We start from the raw sequence: 23,097 nt of genomic DNA on the forward strand, positions 1-23,097 counted from the left end.
GAATTATTTCGACGGCAAACTCTCTCCTCAAGGAAAGATGCCTTGGATTGAATATAACCATCAAAAAGTATCCGGCACAGAATTCATTATTGATTTTCTTCAAGATAAACTGGGCGTTAACTTAAATAAACATTTGGATCCCAGCGAAAGAGCGGTTTCAAGGGCCATCACAAAAATGGTGGAAGAGCACTTCTACTGGTGAGTCAGTGAAAACAATTCCAATGAAGATAAAATCTTTCATTTTGGCATATTGCAAGAAGATTTTTGTTATTTAATAAGAAACTGAAAGATCAAATGAAAGATGAGTCTGAAGTAATATGGCACATTAGATTTTGGAGCGTAATTTCCTGACGTTGTGCGCTGCTGGTTTTCAGAGTGCAATTTCAGAATCAAAGGCCAAAGTTGAAAGTAAGATTCTTATCAGAGTAATACATGTCACCAGATATGACCCAGAGATTCATCTTCTTGCAGGCTTTCACAGTAGAACAAGGAAATTCCAGTAGAATCAATGAACAACTAGACATGCAGATAGAATCAGAATCGGGTTTGTTATCACTGACATACTGACGTAGATAGATAAACTCTTACTGCACGGAAACAGGTCTTTCAGCCTAATGCTGACTGTGTTACGCAGGATTCCAGTGCCGTCTGTCCGCACTTGGCCCACCACCCTCTAAATCTGGGTACTTATCTGGATGGGTTTAAACACTTGCTGATGTGCCTGCCTTAGTCACTATTTCTTGCAGCTCATTCCAAATAGCTAATGTTATGTTTTGTAACTCAAAAACATAGGATTAATTGAAAGGAAAACAAAGGAGACTGAAATGCGAGTTAACTTTGAGTTCATTTTAAGTGGGACGTGCACTTACCATGTGGTAGTGTCATCACATGTACAATTCACATATTTTTACATATAACCCACAATGAATTATATAAACAAACAAGAATGCCTAATCAAACAATATGTTTACAATATTACTCAAATACTAGAAATACTAAATATACAACACCCCTCCCCACTTAGCAGTAAACTCCAACTCAATAGAGAATGCATCTCAATTATATATACATTATATATATATATATATATATATATTACAACTACAATCCACAGCATAGTGAAATTTAAATTGTCCCATTCAGGCCTAAAGATTTAATCTCAGTGAGTAGAAGATTTAATCCAAGATGCTTAAGACCCCTTGCTTCTTAAATCTGATTTGCTCCAGAATATTAATGTACCCATCTCTGAAATCACTTTCCAACATCTTTCTCCTGGGTGTATGCAACTCCAAAACACCATATGTCATAAAATATGTTTTGCTGCAGTGGTACAGCCCAGTGCATAAAATTACTATAAATTACAAAAAGAATACGTACAAAATAGATAGTGCAAAAGGAGAGCGAAATAGTGAGGTAGTGTTCAGAAATCTGATGGCAGGAAGGAAGGAGTTGTTGCTGAAAAGTTGAGTGTGTGTGTTCAGGCTCCTGTAACTCCTCCCTGATGGTCGCAATGAGAAGAGAACATGTCCCGGGTGGTGGGGGCACTTAATGGTGGATAACGCCAGTTTGAGATGTCACCTTTCGAAGATGTTCTCATTGGTTGGGAGGCTATTTCCCATGATGGAGCTGGCTGAGTTTATAACTTTCTGCAGCTTTTTCCATTCCAGACGGTGATGCATCCAGTCAGAATTCTGTCCGTGATGCATCTGTAGAAATTTGCTGGAGTCTCTGGTGATATGGATACAGCAGATCTCCTCATCCTGCTAATGAAATATAGCAGTGGGAGTGGCCTCCTCGTCATTGCATCAGAATGTTGGGTGTGTCACTGAGCTGTATCTCTAAATAAATACATTATCCCTTTGTGTTCAGCGAGCAATGTCAGTTCACACACTGCTTTCTTATAACAAAACTCAGAAGCCTATCACTTTCAGCCCCGAAGATTGACTGTGATCAAAAATTCCTGAGACACTCTTTTCCTGGTCAGTCCTGACTGGCGAATCTTGAGATTGTGATCCGTGGCTCCAGACTCTCCAGCAAGGGTATTGATGAGCTGATAAAAGAAGTAACTAGCATTTCACACCATCTTAATTTTTAAGATCTCACATGCCCTTCTGCCCCTTCGAGCTGTGCCACCAGCAACCCGCTGATTTAAGCCTAGCCAAATCCTGGGACAATTTACAATGACCAATTAACCTACTGATTGGTCTTTGGACTATGGGAGGAAACCGGAGCGCCCGGAGGAAACCTACGCGCACACGGGAAAGCTTGCGTAGACAGGACGCTGGAATTGAGCTCCGACACCCTGCTGGGTAATAGAATTGCGCTAAACACATTGCCCGTAAATTCTCTCACATTGTGCTGTTATTTTAATATGGTTTCCAGGCAGTAAGTCAGTGCCGAGTTAACTATAGACAGACACAATATGCGGAAAGAACTGAGCAGGTGAGGCAGCATCTGCGGAGGGGAACAAACTGTCAAAGTTTTGAGCCGAGACCCTTCATCGGGGCTGGAAAGGAAGGGGGCAGAGGACAGATTAAGAAGGTGGGGAGAGGATGCTGTACAAGCTGGCAGGTGATAGCCGAGACCAGGTGTGGTGGAAGATGGGTGTGTGGGGGAGAGAGAAAGGATGAAGTAAGAAGTTGGAAGGTGATAGGTGGAAATGGTAAAGGGCTGAAGAAGAAGGGATCCGATAGGAGATTATTTGGCTTCAGAGCTGGGAATCAACACACACAGAATACTGGAGAAACTCAGCAGGTCAAAGTTCAAAGTAAGTTTATTAACAAAGTACACACATGTCACCACATACAACCCTGAGATTCATTTTCCTGTGGGCATACACAGTAAGTCCAAGATATATAATAGAATAAATGAAAGAATGCACCCAATAGGACAGACAAACAACCAATTTGCAAAATATAACAAGCTGTGCAAATACAAAAGAGAAAAAAAGAAAAATAATAATTAAGCAATGAACATGAGATGAAGAGCATCTGTGGAGGGGAATAAATAGTTGACAGTTTAGGCCAAGAAGATCCTTTATCAAGACTGCAAAGGAAACGGTTAGAGATCAATGTTAAGAAGGTGGAGGAGGAGAACAAGTAAGATGTTGCTGTTAAGTTGAATACTGTATGACCTGCTGATTTCCTCCAGTATTGAGTGTGTGCAGCTCCACAGTAACTCATGCATTTATACTGTAGTAGATATAGGTCACAAGTGAACACAATAGATTTGTGAATTTGGGTCACTGCGTGATCAGTTACATTAAAGATTAGCAAATGTGGATGATTGCATCAAGACAACCTGCAGGTTGATCAGTGTGTTCCCGAAATAATTCTGAAATAATCACTTCTCTGAATCGGAGAAGATTTTGTTTTTATTTAGAGATACAGCGGGATAATGAGTCCTTTTGACCCGACGAGCCAGTGCCGCTCCTTTATTCACTCGAAACCAATTAACCTCCTAACCCAACCAACTTTGGAATATGGGAGGAAACTGGAGCACCTGGAGGAAACACGGATGGCCACAGAAAGAACCTACAAACTCCTCGCCGATAGTGGTGAAATTGAACCTGGGTTGCTAGCTCAGATATAGGGTTTTGCTAACCGGTGTGCTGCTGTACTGTCCCTAATTTATTTTTATTGAGTTGATAAAAGATCATCTGCACCTCCAGGTTCAGGAACAGTTATTATCCTCAACCATCAGGTCCCACACCACCAGGTTCAGGAACAGTTATTACCCTCAACAATCAAGTCCCACACCACCAGGTTCAGGAACAGTTATTACCCTCAACCATCAGGTCCCACACCACCAGGTTCAGGAACAGTTATTACCCTACAACCATCAGGTCCCACACCACCAGGTTCAGGAACAGTTATTACCCCTCAACCATCAGGTCCCACACCACCAGGTTCAGGAACAGTTATTACACTCAACCATCAGGTCCCAGACCACCAGGTTCAGGAACTGTTATTACCCTCAACCATCAGGTCCCACACCACCGGGTTCAGGAACAGTTATTACCCCTCAACCATCAGGTCCCATACCACCAGGTTCAGCTACAGTTATTACCCTACAATCATCAGGTCCCACACCACCAGGTTCAGGAACAGTTATTACCCTCAAACATCAGGTCCCACACCACCAGGTTCAGGAACAGTTATTACCCCTCAACCATCAGGTCCCACATCACCAGGTTCAGGAACAGTTATTACACTCAACCATCAGGTCCCACACCACCAGGTTCAGGAACAGTTATTACCCTCAACAATCAGGTCCCAGACCACCAGGTTCATGAACAGTTATTACACTACAACCATCAGGTCCCACACCAGCAGGTTCAGGAACAGTTATTACCCCTCAACCATCAGGTCCCACACCACCAGGTTCAGGAACTGTTATTACCCTCAACCATCAGGTCCCACACCACCAGGTTCAGGAACAGTTATTACCCTCAACAATCAAGTCCCACACCACCAGGTTCAGGAACAGTTATTACCCTCAACCATCAGGTCCCACACCACCAGGTTCAGGAACAGTTATTACCCTCAACCATCAGGTCCCACACCACCAGGTTCAGGAACAGTTATTACCCTACAACCATCAGGTCCCACACCACCAGGTTCAGGAACAGTTATTACCCCTCAACCATCAGGTCCCACACCACCAGGTTCAGGAACAGTTATTACACTCAACCATCAGGTCCCAGACCACCAGGTTCAGGAACTGTTATTACCCTCAACCATCAGGTCCCACACCACCAGGTTCAGGAACAGTTATTACCCCTCAACCATCAGGTCCCATACCACCAGGTTCAGCTACAGTTATTACCCTACAATCATCAGGTCCCACACCACCAGGTTCAGGAACAGTTATTACCCTCAAACATCAGGTCCCACACCACCAGGTTCAGGAACAGTTATTACCCTACAACCATCAGGTCCCACACCACCAGGTTCAGGAACAGTTATTACCTCAACCATCAGGTACCACACCACCAGGTTCAGGAACAGTTATTACCCTCAACCATCAGGTCCCACACCACCAGGTTCAGGAACAGTTATTACCCTCAACAATCAGGTCCCAGACCACCAGGTTCATGAACAGTTATTACACTACAACCATCAGGTCCCACACCACCAGGTTCAGGAACAGTTATTACCCTCAACAATCAGGTCCCAGACCACCAGGTTCATGAACAGTTATTACACTACAACCATCAGGTCCCACACCACCAGGTTCAGGAACAGTTATTACCCTCAACCATCAGGTCCCACACCACCAGGTTCAGGAACAGTTATTACCCTCAACAATCAGGTCCCAGACCACCAGGTTCATGAACAGTTATTACACTACAACCATCAGGTCCCACACCAGCAGGTTCAGGAACAGTTATTACCCCTCAACCATCAGGTCCCACACCACCAGGTTCAGGAACAGTTATTACCCCTCAACCATCAGGTCCCACACCACCAGGTTCAGGAACAGTTATTACCCCTCAACCATCGGGTCCCACACCACCAGGTTCAGGAACAGTTATTACCCCTCAACCATCAGGTCCCACACCACCAGGTTCAGCAGCAGTTATTACCCTCAACCATCAGTTCCCACCCCACCAGGTTCAGGAACAGTTATTACCCTCAACCATCACATCCCACACCACCAATTTCAGGAGCAGTTATTACCCCTCAACCATCAGGACCCACACCACCAGGTTCAGGAACAGTTATTACCTCAACCATCAGGTCCCACACCACTAGGTTCAGGAAGAGTTATTACACTCAACCATCAGGTCCCACACCACCAGGTTCAGGAAGAGTTATTACCCTCAACCATCAGGTCCCACACCACCAGGTTCAGGAACAGTTATTACCCCTCAACCATCAGGTCCCACACCACCAGGTTCAAGAACACTTATTACCCCTCAACCATCAGGTCCCACACCACCAGGTTCAGGAGCAGTTATTATTCTTCAACTGTCACGCTCCTGAACCAGAGGGGATAACTTCACTTGTCCCATTACTGAACTGTTTCCATAACAATGGACTCACTCTCAAGGGATCGTCATTTCATCTTCATGGTATTTATTGCTTCTTTATTATTATTATTTCTTATTTTTCTTCTCTTCATGTTTGTACTTGCACAGTTTGTTGTTTACTTTCTGCACTTTCGCTGTTGTCCATCAGATTGGATGTGGTCTTTCATTGATTATATCGTGTTTTTGTATTTACTGTGTATACCCACAAGAAAATGAATCTCAAGTTAGTATGTGGTGACATATATGTTCTTTGATAATGAACTTACTTTGCACTTTGATCTTTTAACCCTGAGAGATTACTGATGGAATTTAAACAACTCTTTTGCACACCATTGCATTCTCGACTGCATCAATGAAGAAGGTGACAGACCTCGTTGGCTTTGTATGAAGTTTAGAAATCAGCCCCCATGATCCTCTAGGCCTAGTAAATTCTCCGTAGGCCAACAGCCTGATGCCTTGCTACTGGCAAGAAGGAGGACTTCTTTATGTCAACTGCTGTTACAATCTGGAACTTCAGCACCTGGCAACAAGCTTAGTGCGGCTTCAAGAGGAAAATGGATATATATAGTAGAAGGAAAACTTAGAAATATTTGAAGGGGGCAAAGGGTGAGTTGCTCTGATCGGTAACAGGCTTTTTGGATGGAAGGCTCAAGTTGGCTTCACAGAGGAGTTGTTCAGTAGACGGATTAGTTACCAAGCCCCTACTTTCTCAGGGTGGAAATAAGTTCCTTGATGTTTAAGGCTTATATATGTCAGCCATTGGCTGCAAGAAATAGGGGCCAGAGTATATACTTTACCCGTCAGACCTTTTGCACCTTCAAGGATAATTAACGGCACACAGTAGTGTAATGGTTAGCAAAGTGCTTTTACAGCACCAGTGACCCAGGTTCAATTTGTGTCACTGACTGCAGATTCCCCCCATGACCACATGATGTTCGCCCGGGTCCTCTGACGTAGGGTTAGGGTTAGTAAATTGTAAGCATGCTATTCTGTTGCAGGAAGTGTGGAGACACTCAGGGGCTTTCCCTACCACCTCCCCGGACTGTCTTGGTTGTTGATGCAGGCATCGCCTTTTCATGTATGTTTCGACTTTTTGAAAAAATCTGTAACCATTAATGGTTATTGCAACCTAGATTTGCTTGTGCAATAAGCTAGGACAGAAACTCTTTCCTACCAAATGCAATAAGCATGTACAATATACAACAAACGAGCATCTTTGTGCGGCAGGGAACACACATCATAGTACAACAGTCTCTGTTCTATTATTTCGTACATTATTGTTGCACATTAGTGAATTATTATTGTGTATACTATTATTCTGTGCTTTATTATTAGGGAAGTCTGCACACTGCTAAGTGGGTTTTTAAATGTTGCTGCTGTAAAGAAAGAATTTCCCACTCGAGATCAATAAAGTGCTTATTATTAGAAGGTGTGATGGAAGCTATTTGTACTCTAATCCCTGGGGAGAGCAGGACAAGGTGAAATGACTTATGAAACACAAAAAAAGAGATTCTGCAGATGCTGGAAATCTAGAGCAATACAAGCCAAGTGCTGGAGGAACTCAGCCGGTCAGGCAGCATCTACGGAGAGGAGTAGACAGTCAATGTTTTGGGCCGAGACTATCAGGACCTTCAACAGTCCGGATGAAGGGTCTCAGCCTGACGTGTCGACTCTTAATTCATTTCCACAGGTGCTGCCTGACCTGCCGAGCTCCTCCAGCAGTTTGTGTGTGTCACACTTACAAAACGAGGTGTTAACGAGATCAGTTTGACTTCCAGTTGGAGCTCTGAACGAACTCTGGCTGCATTTGACAACAGAGGACGCATTCAAAACACCTGGGCAGTTGTATTTCAGAGTGTTCAAGGTGAAAAATATCAGGGGAGTGATAATCAGGCACCAGAACTGGCTCAAGTTCAAGTTGAATGACTGTAGACATTCAATTGTACTCATGTACACAGCTAAATGAAACTACAGTCCTCTGGGACCAAGGAGTAAAACACAATACATGTGATATTTCACAAGCAGCACATAAAATAATATTAACACATAATAACAAGAATATTCTGTAGATGTACAAGCTGACATCAAGTTCATATACGGCACATAGTTAAATATACAGCAGTACTGGCTCTGCCGTAAATGATGGGTGCTGGGTGGCAACAGGGTGCTCAGGAGCCTCAGAGCCAACTGGAAGAAGCTGTCCCAAACTGTCCCAGTATATTCTGCCACTCCAGTCACTGTCCTCAACTTTCCACAAAGTGACTTCATTTCTCTCTACCCTGACTCCCCTTCTTCTGTTAGAATATCTTGCCGTTGCTTCTGGCTGAGGTTGGGAATTAATCAGAGGTGTGGCTCCCTGTGATGGTGTTTCTAGATCCTGGTGTATAACAGACAGTGCTGGAGTTGAACTCATGTCACTGTAACAGCATTGTGCTAAATTTTACAGTGCCATGTGGCGCCGGAGGATATTTTGACAGGTACACAGATTGGAGAGGTTCTAGAAGGTTGTAGACCAAGCACGACTAAATGGGGCCAGCTTAGATGCCACCTTGGACAGCATGGACCAGTGGGGCTGAAGAGCCTGATTCATGCTGTACGTCTATAAATGGAGGAGGAACTTTCTGGGCAACACACACAAGGTGCTGGAGGAACTCATCCGGCCAGGCAAGGTCTCAGCCTGTAACGTCAACTGTGCTCTTTTCCATTGACCCTGCCTGGCCTGCTGAGTTCCGCCAGCATTTTGTGTGTTTTGCTCGGATTTCCAGCATCTGCAGATTTTCTCTTGTTTGTGAGGAATTGTCTGGAGAATTTTGCCCCCAATTTCACAAACTTCCAGTGCAGCAACATTTAATATGCCTTAACCATCATCAGAGTCGAGTCTAAGATCCTCTTTGAAAGAGACTACATGAATCTCCCAAACAGTGGATCAATGGGTTTGCCTATGTGTAAGTTCTACAGTTATCCATTCATAACCTGGGATGCCAAACTCCATCTCACCACCCCTCAGGGATACCTTATCTCCAATAAAGATCGAGGGGGTAAGGAATGTGCATAAGCTCTTTATCCATGCTTCAAATGATGGTGATTCATGAGGGTGACTTTGTTTGTTTAATATTATAGGGCCATTGTGTACTGTCAATGGATTGACAATCTCCACGAGACTGGAAAAATATTGTCTGTCTCAGGTCCGTTCAGTGGCTTTCTGAAATGGATACTGTGTCACCTAACAAGAGGGATTGTTAAGCGGGAAATCTATGGTCATGGCATTGGCCGCTTCTCGAAGGAAGAAATATATACCTTAATGGAAAAGGATATGCGAGCACTTTCAGTCATCTTGGGTGAGACAAACCTTTATTTTAGTGTCATATAGTGCTTACAATATAGTCCACAGAAATAGCCTTTGACCAATATTAGTTTGTTTTCAGGTCGATGTGAAAGATATAAGAGATTCAAGATTCAGGATTGTTTCATGTCACTTCCAGTGTAAAGGAGAACAAACTAATTGTTTCTCTGGATTCAATGCAGCATATACAAACACAATAAGATAAAGAATAAACACAATAAATATAAATATATAAGATAGCTTATGTACATTGAATGTATGTACAGTACAGAAAGTGACCTAGGCACAGGAGCATCTGTACATAGGGTGACTCTGACAGGAAATGATGAAGTAGTGGTGCCTGGGGGTGTGGAGGGGTGGGTGAGTGGGTGGAGGTGTCGATCAGCCTTACTCCTTGTGTAAAGTAACAGTTTTTGAGTCTGGAGGTCCTGGTGTGGATGCTATGCAGCCTCCTCCCTGATGGGAGTGGGGCAAACAGTCCATGGGCTGGGTGGGTGGGATCCTTCACGATGCTACTGGCCCTTTTCCAGTACCTTTACACACACACACACACACACACACACACACACACACACACAAACACTTACATATATGTCATTGATAAAGATTTGCTTGTGGTAACGCCTTTGAGACTCTTTGGTAGGAGTTCTATAAATGCAATTAGAGCAGTACAGTACAGAAACCGGCCCTTCGGCCCATCTAGTCCATGCCAAACTATTATTCCGCCTAGTCCCATTGAGCAGCACATGAAACTCCACCCCCTTCCCATCCATGTTCTTATTCAAATTTCTGCTAAATGTTGAAATTGAACCTGAATCCACCACTTGTCCCAGACTCTCACCACCATCTTGTGAAGAAGCTCCCCCTCAAGATCCACTTCAATATCTCACCTTCCACTCTTAGTCTATGCCCTTTAGTTCTTGATGGTCATTGTGTGTCCCCATCTATAGATACTCTTCTGTTTCTACATCTTGTCTACTGACCGGCCCCCACATCTCCCATTAGTGAGTGATTTGGCATTACCTGTTTGTGGGTTGTGAATGGGTCTTTTGGAAGACCTTTAATGCACTGCCTTTTGATGGTAAGGAGGGTAGTGCCTGTGATAGAGCTTGCTGAGTCTACAACTCTCTGCGGCTCCATGCGATCCTGAGCATTGGAGACCCCACACCAGGTTGTGATGTAACCAGAGTGTACAGTGAGTCCTCCTTATCCGTGGGGGATTCGTTCTGAGACCCCCTGCGGATTCCAAAAAACACAGATGCTCAAGTCCCTTATTTAACCTGTCTCAGTGCCATGGTCTTTAGGACCCAGCGGAACCCTGGACTTTATTTAACATGTCTCCGTGCGGTGGACATTAGGACCCTGACATTAGCTCTGAATCTGCAGTGTTTCTGTTCACGAAAATAATCACGATCCCGATTGAAAATCAAGTGGAAGTAATAAAGCGATCAGAAAGAGGTGAAACGTCATCGGTCTTTGGAAAAGCGTTAGGCTACAGTCATTCAACGATCGGAACTATTTAAATGGAGCATATGAAAGGCCCTGCCCCAATGAAAGCTACAATTATTACTCAGCAATGCAATGGTTAAATTATTGAAATATGTATGTTTCTTAAGTTTTATATGCTTAGAGAGGTAAAATATGTACTATATACTAAGAAAAACATCTACTAACTGACGTTAACTAATACCGGATGTATTTGTTTTGACTTCAAATCCGACTTAAAGACGGACTCAGGAACGGAACTCATTCATAACCCGGGGATTGCCTGTACTTTTAAGTCATTTCTAGATTACTTATAATACCTAATACAATGTAAATGCTATGTAAATAGTTGCTCTACTGTATTGTTTGGGGAATAATGACAAGAAAAAATAGTCTGTACATGCTCAAGCAACGAGTGCTGGAGAGAGAACTTCCGGGTTTTCCTGATCCGCGGATAAGGAGGGCCGACTGTATACAGAAATTTCCAAGAGTCTTTGGTGACATACTCAGACGTGCCTTCTTCATGATTGTATCAACACGCTGGGCCCAGGATGCATCCTCTGAGATGCCGTTCACCAGGAGCTTGAAGCTGCCCACCCATCCCACCGCTGACCCCTCAATGAGGGCATCCCCTTCCTGGAGCTCCTTGGTTCTCCTGACTATAAATGCAAAGCTGTTGTTGGGTCAGCCGACCTATCTCGTTCCTCACCCGAGGTTTTGCTCAGAACAGTGGTGTCTTCGGTGAACTTATAAATGGCCTTTGAGATGTGCTTAGCCATGCATGTACGGTGGATTCCAGTTCATTGGGCCGTCGGTTAATCGGGGCAACCACTTACTTGGGACACTCTAAAAGAACAAAAACTAGTCAAGAACATGGGCGGGATTCCCTTCATTTATTTGGGATGCTACGCTGCTTAATTGGGGCAGGAGCGTCAGTCATGTGTGCTTTGTGAGGCTGTCGGACGCAACGTTGTACGAGGGGCAATTGAGAAGTTTGTGGCCTAAGGTAGAAGGAGTCAGTTTTAGAAAACCTAGCACATTTATTTTTCAACATAGTCCCCTCCTACATGTACACACTTAGTCCAGCGGTCGTGGAGGACACAGATCCCTCCTTTGTAGAGGCGGTCCACAGCAGGGGTGATTGATAAGTTCACGGCCTAAGGTAGAAGGAGTCAGTTTTAGAAAACCTAGCACATTTATTTTTCAACATAGTCCCCTCCTACATGTACACACTTAGTCCAGCGGTCGTGGAGCACACGGATCCTTCTTTGTAGAAGTGGTCCACAGCGGAGGTGATTGATAAGTTCGTGGCCTAAGGTAGAAGGAGATGAGTTATTAACTTCAAACTTCCTGCATTTTCACTGACAGTTGGTGTGAAATAAGCAGTGAGACAATTCAGAACCATTTTGCTCACTGCAGTTTCAAGCATTTAGGCTTGCAGATGCCAGAAACGGTTTGGAGTGAAATGAAATGATTTCACCACTTCAACAAGTTAGGAACTACAAAGAATTTGAAGGTACAGGCGTCCCCCGTTTTTCGAACGTTCACTTTACGTCAACTTGCTGTTACGAAAGACCTACATTAGTTACCTGTTTTTGCTAAGAGAAGGTGTTTTCACTGTTACGAAGAAAGGCAGCGCGTGAAAAAAGCAGCCAAGCCCCTCCCCCGGAACTGCACTTAGCCGCGGTTGCTTAAACACGTGCCTGTGAGCATCTGAGCTTTACTGTACGTCGATTTATTTTGTGCATCCATTAGCAAGATGAGTTCTAAGGTACCTGTATCGGAAAAGCCTAAAAGAGCTCGTAAGGGTGTTAAACTTAACGTAAAGCTAGACATAATTAAGCGTTTCGATCGTGGGGAACGAAGTAAGGACATTGTCCGCGCGTTGAGCTTGCCTGTGTCCACCATTCGCACTATTTATACGCAGAGAGAAAGAATTTTGAAAGTTGCCGATGTTACTGTAGGTTCTGCTCGTAGCAAAGTGATCTCTCTTAGTCGGCATCCAGTAATGGATAAAATGGAAAGTCTGTTGCTTGAGTGGATGGATGGGTGTACAGAGTGTTGTTTTCCATTAAGTTATACTTAAGGAGAAATCAGTCAGTCTTCTTAATAAGCTGAAACAAAGCACTGGACGATGGTGATGAAAGTGTTGTGAAAGTGGAATTTAAAGGCAGTCACGGGTGGTTTGATGGGTTTCTGAGGCGAGGGCAGCTTCATAGTTTAACGTTTACTGGAGAGAGTGCTTCGGCTGAAGCTGCTGAAAAGTTCCCAGAAAAACTGAAGAAAACAATTACAGAAGGTGGTTATTCGTATAAGCAAGTGTTTAACTGTGATGAATCTGCAATTTATTGGAAAAAATTGCCGAGCAAGACATTTATTTCAATAGAAGAAAAACAGGCTAAGGAGCACAAGGCATTGAAGGACAGGTTTACCCTAATGCCTATTATTAACGCCACTGGTGATGCTGTCCTTAAGCCTCTACTAGTGTACCATTCAGAAAATCCGAGGGCACTTAAAGGCGTTGATAAGAAAACACTTCCCGTTCTGTTCCGTTCACGTCCAAGTGGTTGGAATACCCAAGTGCTTTTTTCTGAGCACATGAGTGGATACGTTAGTCCCTTTGCTGAAAAATACTGTAGAGAAAATAACCTCGATAATAAGTGCCTTGTGATTGTCGATAATTGTGCTGCTCATCCACCTGGCATTACCGAGTCTGGCGGTAACATTCGTGTTGTGTTCTTACCGCCGAATACGACATCATTGCTGCAGCCATGTGACCAAGGCCTAATAGCCACAATCAAGGCTTACAATACACAAAATGTGATGTGTTTGATTGTAAGTGCCATTGACAGAGAGGGCAACTCTGAAGCATCTGTGCGAGAGATCTGGAAAGAGTACAATATAAAACTGGCAATCGCCAACACTGGCGATGCTCCCAATAGGCTAACAGTCTCGATGAGAAATGGCATTTGGAGGAAACTGTGTCACGAAGCAGTGAACGATTTTAAAGACTTCAAACCATCAACAGTAAATACAGCAATAGTGAGTTTGGCTAAGGAGGCTGGGTTTGTGGAAGTTGACGAAGATGATGTTAAAGAGTTCCCATGACCAAGAACTGACAGATGAAGAGCTGATGCAATTGCAGAGGAAAGGATAACAATCGAAACCGAATGCAGTAGCGAACAGCCCGAAAGTGAAGTCGTCCAGGAACTGAACGGGAAGCAATTGCATGAGATTTTCGCTGTGATTGACAACGCTGCAATGATTGCAGAAAAGTATGACTTTCATCTTGAAAGGGTATGTAGATTTAGGGCATATTTGCAGGATGGTTTGAGTGCTTACAAAGAAGAGTACGATAGAAAAATGCGCGGGGCTGAGCAGTCAAGCATACTGTCGTTTTCCAAGCCTTCCACATCAGCCACAGCAGACGACGATACTCGACCTTCGACATCGATGCAGGCAGACATAGAAGAAGGTGACCTGCCTGCCCGGATGGAAACAGACGACGATGAGATGACACCCCAGTGTCCCACCATCCCAACCTCCGACAACTCAGCCTAACACACCATCATCAGTGTCCTCACTGTCTTCCCAATTCCGGTAAGTGAAACTACACCGTATATACATTATTTCTTCTTTATGTAGGCGGTGTATTTTATGTGTTATTTAGTATTTCTTATTTGGTTTCATCTGGCAGCTTCATGGATTAATTTTACTGGAGAGTGCTTCGGCCGAGAGTGCTGCCGTGTGCACTTGAGCTGAGTGTTTCTGCTGAGAGCACTTGAGTGAGATTTTCTCTATGGTGGACAGTACTGTACTGCAATGATCGCAGAAAAGTATTTCTACTTCATATAGGCGGTGTATTTATCAGATCATTCCTGCTTTTACTATATGTTACTGTTATTTTAGGTTTTATGTGTTATTTGGCATGATTTGGTAGGTTATTCTTTTGGGTCTGCGAACGCTCACCAATTTTCCCCATATAAATAAATGGCAATTGCTTCTTCACTTTACGACATCCCGGCTTACGACCCGTTTCATGGGAACACTCTACCTTCGGCTAGCGGGGGAAAGCTGCATTGACAATCATCTTGAATGTTACAATGAAACTGAAGATTTGGAGGATGCGATCGTTGACAGTTTGTATGAAAGCAGTCTATTATCCGCATTGGGTTAAAATCTGCACTGATTTTGTTAATTTACTGTCAAAAGGATGTGAGGTGGACGAATTCCTTCGACAATAAGTATTAGGAATAAATACACAGTTTTATAGTACTGCAGTACTATTGGCAGTGTTCGAATGTCTTCTGTATTTCATTTGAATACATAGTGTGTTACTCAGTTTGTCTTTTCTATACCTTTTTAACTACTTTCATGAAACTTTGGCTAATTGGGGCCGCCACTTAATTGGGCCAAAATGTGCTGGACCAATCGATGTGTCCCAGTTGACGGGAATCCACTGTCAGGAATTTGCTGCGCCATGTTGGCATGACATGCAACAAAATACAACGTCCAATAATGATAAGAATAAAGAATTCTATAACGGTAAAGTTAGAGTTTAAAGTACAGGTATGGCATAACTGTATGTAAATACAATCATGCTTTTACAATGTAACAGCATTATAAAAAGCGGTGACAGTGCACTGCAGTGATTGAGGGTGGGAGGGCTATTGACCAAGTTAACTCCCTGGGGGAAGAACTATTTAAGATGGCGTGAGGTTTTTGTTTTAAGAGCGTTTTCCAGAAGGGAGCTCTGGGCCGAGCGGAGCACGCATCCCTGCTGAGTGCTTGCGTTACGTTAGCAACGGGCAGACAGATCGAAGTCGGTAGTACAATCTGAAAATGCTGGAGATCCTCAGCAGGTGGTAACTGTGGAGGGGTTAATGTTGACGTTGCAGGTTGGGACCCTCCCACCAGGAAGCTAAAGTGATTTTGTTCGATGTTTCTAGGTGATAAGAAGTACTTCATGGGCCCTAGGCTGTCCACAGTTGATGCGGCTGTGTTTGGGCAATTGGCTCAGGCAATGTGGACTCTGCCTGGAACGAGACCAGAGAGGCTGATCAGAGGTGAGAAGTATTGAGATTTAGATTCGGGTCTATTTATCACATGTACATCAAAATGTATCATGAAATGCATCATCTGAATTAACAGCCAACACACCCAAGGTAACAGCAAGTTCAAAGTACATTCATACTCTACCCTGAGATTTATTTTCTTGTGGGTATTCACAGTGAGTACAAAGACAGGCAAACAGCCAATGTGCAAAAGACGATAAACTGAAAAGAAAAACATAAATAAACAAACAAACAAACAAACAAACAAGCAAGCAAGCAATAAATATCAGATGAAGATTCCTTGAAAGTGTCCATACGTCGTGGGAACAGTTCAACACTGGGCTCTGTGAAGTTGAGTGGAGTTATCCCCTCCGGCTCAAGAGCCTGATGTTCGAGGGGTAATAACTGTTGTAAAAGTTCCCCACACCTACCGATGCCGACCCAGCATGCCTGGAATGTTCAGCAGAACAACACAAGCAACAACGACGACCACATTAACAAAAGAAAAACAAGACAAGGTAGTCAGCTTTGGGATAAAAATCCACACAACTGTAGCTAATGTTATAGCTGAAAAAGCTTATAGATTGTACAGGGCTGACTGGCTGGAACAAATCCCCGTGCTACCCCTATAATCTTAGCCTGCCAACCTGAAAAAAGTCTCTTTGTTGGTACAAAATCTGTGAAATGATTCTCAATTCATATAATAGCGATGTGAGATTCCTCTGGTCTACTTACCTCGTTCGCCAGCCTCCCTTCTTATTGAAAACCTCTTGAGGATCCAAATGCACCAATCCACGGTTTCCCCTCATTGGCTCAAAACATCGGACACAGAACAGCACGGCATAAGAACAGGCCTTTCCGCCCACAATGTGGTGCAAACCAAATCAATTAGTAATCAATTGGCCAACTAAACAAGTCACCTCTGACTACACAATGTCCACGTCCTTCCATTTCCCTCACGTTCATACGCCTATTTAAATGCCTCTCAAAATGTTCCTACCTCTGCCACCACCCCAGGCAGTGCACTCCAGACACCCACCTCTCCCTCTGTAAAAAAACTTGCCCCTCACATCTCCTTTGAAGTTACTCCCTCTCATCTTGAATGCACACACTCTTGTATGAGACATTTCAAACCTAGGGTAAAGTTAGTATCTGCCTACTCTATCTACACCTCTCATAGATCTCTGTCAGATCTCCTCTCACCCGCCACTGCTCCAGAATAAACAACCCAAGATTTTAGAAACATAGAAACGTAGAAAACCTACAGCACAATACAGGCCCTTCAGCCCACAAAGTTGTTCTGAACATGTCCTTACCTGAGAAATTACCCAGGGTTACCCATAGCTCTCTATTTTTCTGAGCTCCATGTACCTGTCCAGGAGTCTCTTAAAACACCCTATCGTTTCTGCCTCCACCACCATTGCTGGCCGCCCATTCCACGCACTCACTCTCTTTGCATAAAAAACTTACCTCTGACATCTCCTCTGTACCTACTTCCAAACTCCTTAAAATTATGCCCTCTCGTGCTAGCCGTTTCAGCCCTGGGAAAAAGCCTCTGACTAACCACACGATCAATGCTCTCATTATCTTGTTCACCTCTATCAGGTCACCTCTCATCCTCTGTCGCTCCAAGGAGAAAAAGCCGAGTTCACTCCACCTATTCTCATAAGGCATGCTCCCCAATCCAGGCAACATCCTTGTAAATCTCCTCTGCACCCTTTCTATAGTTTCCACATCCTTCCTGTAGTGAGGCGACCAGAACTGAGCACGGTACTCCAAGTGGGGTCTGACCAGGGTCCTATATAGCTGCAACACTAACTCTCGGCAACTAAACTCAATCCCGCAGTTGATGAAGGCCAATGCACTGTGTACTTTCTTAACCACAGAGTCAACTTGCGCAGCAGCCTTGGGTGTCCTGAGTGTCCTATGGACTCAGAGCCCAAGACCTCTCTGATCTTCCACACTGCCAAGAGTCTTACCATTAATACTACATTCTGCCATCATATTTGACCTATCAAAATGAACCACCTCACACTTACCTGGGTTGAACTCCATCTGTCGCTTCTCAGCCCAGTTTTGCATCCTATCAATGTCCCGCTGTAACCTCTGACAGCCCTCCACACTATCCACAGCACCTCCAACCTTTGTGTCATCAGCAAACTTACTAACCCATCCCTTCACTTCCTCAACCAGATCATTTATAAAAATTACGAAGAGTAGGGGTCCCAGAACAGATCCCTGAGGCACACCACTGGTCACCGACCTCCATACAGAATATGACCCGCCTACAACCAGTTTTGCAAAATTGAGGCTGAAGCGCGAGGAAATCCTGGTTGACTATAAATTTAGAAAGGTACAGCACAGCTGTACAACGTTGTGCCGACCTTTGAACCAAGATCGATCTCACCCATCCCTCCCACATAACCCTCCATTTTTCCTTCATCCATGAGCCTACGTTTTAGGCCCTCCATTGGTTGGGGTCAACCTTGGGGCTTGCGTCCCAGCTGTCTACGTGATCCGCAAGCCAGGGCAGTACGATACAGAGAGCAGGCTCCCCCTCTCCGCACAACTGATGAATCCAAAACAGCGGCAGAGGCTGGTACAGCTTGGCATCAGCGGCGGCACAGGAGTCGCCAGTCAGCGTTGAATTCAACCTAGGGGCTCCAGTTCCAGAACATCCCTCGGGGTTTGCCCCTGAAGCCTCCCCCGTGAGAGGGTGTAGCCGTAAGGCAGCGGAGCCACCACGGCAGAGTAGCAGGACTCCAATCCTGGCATGCTGTGTAAGGAACTTCCACTGTATAAGGTGTACCGGTTAGTAGATTATTGTAACTTGTAGACTGGGGTTAAGTCAGAGCTGGCTGGGCAGCAAGGCTGGAAGGGCCCAAAAGGCCTATTCTGTGCCGTGTCTCTAGATAAACAAAGTATGTCGATGAGCGCATCTGCTCGAAGTGACTGGTTTTAAGGGGCCAGTAACACACCTTTGCCCGTTCTCCTGTCAGCAGAAATTGTTCTGCAGGGCTGAGCAGCTAAGCCACATGTGAAGGTCAGGAGCTGGACTTGTCAGAGGCCTCGTCAGAGGCCATTTGAGACGCACACCATAGGGAGCATTTAGTATTTAGTTGGAGCTCATCCCCACTACCCCAATCCTGACTCCCTTGGTATGAGAACTTAAAGAACCCGGCCTAAGAGTCTCTTAAACGTATCTAATGCCCTTGCCTCTACCACCATCCCTGGGCACATGTTCCAGGCACTCACCACTCTCTGTGCAAAAAAAAACACTACTCCTAATTTCCCCCTATGCTTTAGTCCAATGACTTTAAGATATAGAAGCAGAAGTAGGCCATTTGGCCCATCAGGTCTGCTCTGCCATTTCATCATGGCTGATCCAGTTTTCCTCCTGGCCCCAGTCTCCTTCCTGAAGAAACTCAGCAGGTCAGTAGAAATGTCGACTGTATTCTTTTCCTAGACGCTGCCTGACCTGCTGAGTTCCTGCAGCATTTTGTGCGTGTTGCTCGAATATAGTCCCAGAGCCATCAATTGGTCTTTATACGACAAGCTGCTTAATCTTGGACTAATTTTTTGTGAACCTTCTTTGAACCCTCTCCAGTTTCAGCGCATCTTTTCTTAGATAAGGGGCCCAGAATTGCTCACAATACTCCAAGTGAGGCCTCACCAGTGCTTTATAAAGTTTCTACATTATATCCGTGCTTTTATATTCTTGTCCTCTTGAAATGAATGCTAACATCTCATTTGCCTTTCTCGCCCCAGACTCAACCTGCAAATTAACCTTCGGGGAATCCTGCACAAGGCCTCTCAGGTCCCTTTGTGCCTCAGATTTTTGAATTTTCTCTCCATTTAGAAAATAGGCAACTCTTTCATCTCTTCTATCAAAGCGCATGCCCATGCACTTCCACGATGTTGTGCTCTCTCATATTAGCCATTTCAGGCCTGAGAAGAAGTCTCTGACTTTCCACTCCATCAATGTCCCTAATTATCTTTTCACCTCTATCAAGTCACCTCTCATCCTCCTTCGTTCCAAAGAAAACTTGCCTAGCTCGCTCAACCACGCAATGAAAATAACTTTATCTCATACCAAAATTTCCTCAATCTCTTGCATCAAAAATGGACTGACACCAGGTTTCCGCATAAATTTTTTAGAAACTTTGAGACTATTAATGTTTTCACTATATACTAGTTTATTTAATTTGCTTTAAACAAACATCATAATTACAAGGAGCCTTCTTCACATTTGTACAGGAGACGATATTGTGTTGATGATACCATTTTAGAAGTGTCTTCCCCAGGCAGATAATCTGCTCTCCCCATCCAACTACTTTTATTTATTATTTCAGTCACTCTTCTGCATTGTAAAGACTTAAAGCAACTTTTTATAATGATATTTACATTGTAAATACACAATATACTAGTATATATGTACTTATGCACCTTTTATTCTACAAACGTTTGTATATCTGTACTTAAACCTCAATTTATTTGTATATAATTCTTTATTATCGATGAATTTTGTTTTTGTTACATGTCATGCCTACACACTGCAGCAAAACCCTAATAGATGTAAGTGTGTATGCTGAATAAAGTTGATCCTTGATCTTTGATCCAGGTTACCAGATTCCATGCTAGTGCCAAAGATGAGTCACTGCCATTATTATCCAGTCCCTGAAATTCTCCATATCTCCACGAGGTGGTGCTTCAGCAAAATAGTTTGGCTTTTGCCTACTGCTCCAAGGAACTCCCAAATCTCTTACAGTTTGATCAATAATGTTGAAATTACATGTCATTATGCACATAGCTAAATTTGAAATGAAATGTCCAACAAGTTTCATGACATATGCCGGTATTCTTAAACCTGGTTCTGATTCTGATTGTGAAGTGCATTGTAAAACTGAAATATCTGAAAATAACCGCACTATGATATAAGAAGCACGGAATTAGAAGCAGGGATGTGATGTGACATGGAATGTGTTGTTTTGTGGCTATAACAAAGATAAATTATTGTAAATTACTAAATAAATAGTGAGGTAGTATTAAATCAAAACACAAAATGCTGGCAGAACTCAGCAGGCCAGACAGCATCTACGGGAGGGGGTAGTGACGACGTTTCGGGCTGAAACCCTTCATCAGAAGTGAAGTAACATGGGATGGTCGGGGTGGGGGGGGGGTAAGAAGTGGGGGGAGGGATGAAGTAGAGAGCTGGGAAGTGATAGGCTGGAGGGAAATGGGCTCGGGGGGGGGAAGGTGGAGAATTATGGGAAATAAAAGAGAAAGAAAGGTAGGGCTGGGGGGAGATTGTTGTGAGGGGGGGAAAGAGAGAGAAAGAGAACCAGACTGAAATTATAGATAGGGATATAGATAGTGAGGTAGTATTCATGGCTTCACAGACTGTTCAGAAATCTGATGGTTGAAGGGAAGAAGCTGTTCCTGAATCGTTGAGAGTAGGTCTTGAGGGATGTTTCTAAATTTATGTATTTATAATTTCTATTTATTTAATATACAAATTAATATAGGGTTTAGAAGTTGTTAAAGTTAAAAAACATTGTTAAGTTTATTTTATAAATCTCTGAAACCACGTCCACTTTAGAAATATGAGGACTTTTGGTCCTCTTTATCTTACAAGCTGAGGCAAAAATATTTTTCAAAATATGAGCTTTGAAACTATTTGTAATCGGATCCTTTAGTAAGCTGTTGGTATTGGTGAATGAGAAATCTTGTGTTGGAATATTTATTTAAAGTCTCGATGTTATGCCAACCTGACATGAAGAGAGATCTGTCATTTGAAAACTATGTATGAACAAAGACTGGCAAACTACCAATGCACTCAGCTACACAGAGTTCAAACTAAATTTATTATTAAAGTACACATATGTTACCATATACTACTTTGAGATTCAATGCAGCTAATGTTTATAAATGTCCTGAGGATGGTGGGTGAAGCATCTGTCTCTATCCTGCACGACACTCTGATTCTAAGACTGACCAGCAAGGAAACAACACTACAAATGGGTAAAAGTATTCTTCCTCCATTGCACCCTGAGTAGAACTACTGATAGCTTTTGGACTGAAACATCACTGTTCCTTTCTCTGATGTACTGAGTGTTTAACAGTATTTTTGAATTTACAGTATTTAGCTTTCATGCATTTCTCTTAAGTTAGTGTAATGATATAATACCATCAGACATTCTCCTGCCTTTCCCCCCGTAACCTTTGACACCCTTACTAATCAAGAAACTATCACCCTCCACTTTCTTTACACCCGCAGATCTGGCAGTGACTTCCCCATATTCACCACTCTCCTCATCACTGTCCGAAAGCGATGTCCTATTCTGAAGTTCTGATCACAGACTCCCCAACTGTAGGAAACATCCTCTCCACGTCCACCACTTCCACTGGCAGCCCGCTGCACGCTCACACCACCCACTGGGCGGGAAGCCCTCAGTCAGCACTGGACTTAGAGCACTACTGGCTGGTGCAGGTCCTTCGTCCCACGATGCTGTGCCTGTGTTGTGTAATACAGAACTTCATTTCCCAGTGAGCAATGCGAGGGGTTTACCCGGAACCAGAAGCTATAATGGTGACTGGGCTGAGCACCAGGCCAGTAATAGAATGTTCTACCACAAACCCACATCACATTTGCCTTTATAAAGAACAGACAAAACCATGCCAACTTTGTAACTTAAGATCAATGTAACCCTTCCCTTCTGCATAGCCCTCCATTTTTCTATCATCCATGTACTTATCTAAAAGTTTCTTAAATGTCCCTAATGCGCCTAGCTGAACCATCATCCCTGGCAGAGGGTATTACCTACTCATCACTCGCCAAGTAAAGAATTACATCTAATATCCTCCAATCACCTTAAACTCATACCCCCTTGTAGACATAAGTGCCCAGGGGAGAAGTGTCTGGCTATTCACTCCATCTATGCCTCTTATCAGCTCATCAAATCACCTCTTCCTTCGCTTCAACGTGGTAAGTCCTAGCCCTCTCAACCTATCTTCGTAACGTGTGCCCTGTAATCCAGGCAGCATCCTGGTAACTCTCCTCTGCACCCTCTCTAAACCTTCCACACCCTTCCAGAACTGAACACAATATTTCAAGTGTGGTCTGACGTTACCTCACCGCACTTGAACTCAATCCTCAGATTTAACGGAGGCCTCCTTAACAA

At 43.8% G+C, this 23,097-nt stretch overlaps 1 protein-coding gene across 1 annotated transcript in view; it reads left to right on the top strand.

Moving 5' to 3' along the window:
* The window catches only part of faxcb (failed axon connections homolog, metaxin like GST domain containing b), a 79,725-nt gene that overhangs the window by 51,275 nt on the left and 5,353 nt on the right, over positions 1–23,097 (top strand). Inside the window, exons 3-5 of the mRNA XM_059983169.1 lie at positions 2–198; positions 9,155–9,372; positions 15,812–15,928. Of these exons, the coding sequence (XP_059839152.1) occupies positions 2–198; positions 9,155–9,372; positions 15,812–15,928 (532 nt within the window). The remainder of the gene's footprint in view (position 1; positions 199–9,154; positions 9,373–15,811; positions 15,929–23,097) is intronic.

The sequence above is a fragment of the Hypanus sabinus genome, chromosome 10, assembly GCF_030144855.1.
Source record: "Hypanus sabinus isolate sHypSab1 chromosome 10, sHypSab1.hap1, whole genome shotgun sequence".
In the NCBI taxonomy this organism is placed as follows: domain Eukaryota; kingdom Metazoa; phylum Chordata; class Chondrichthyes; order Myliobatiformes; family Dasyatidae; genus Hypanus; species Hypanus sabinus.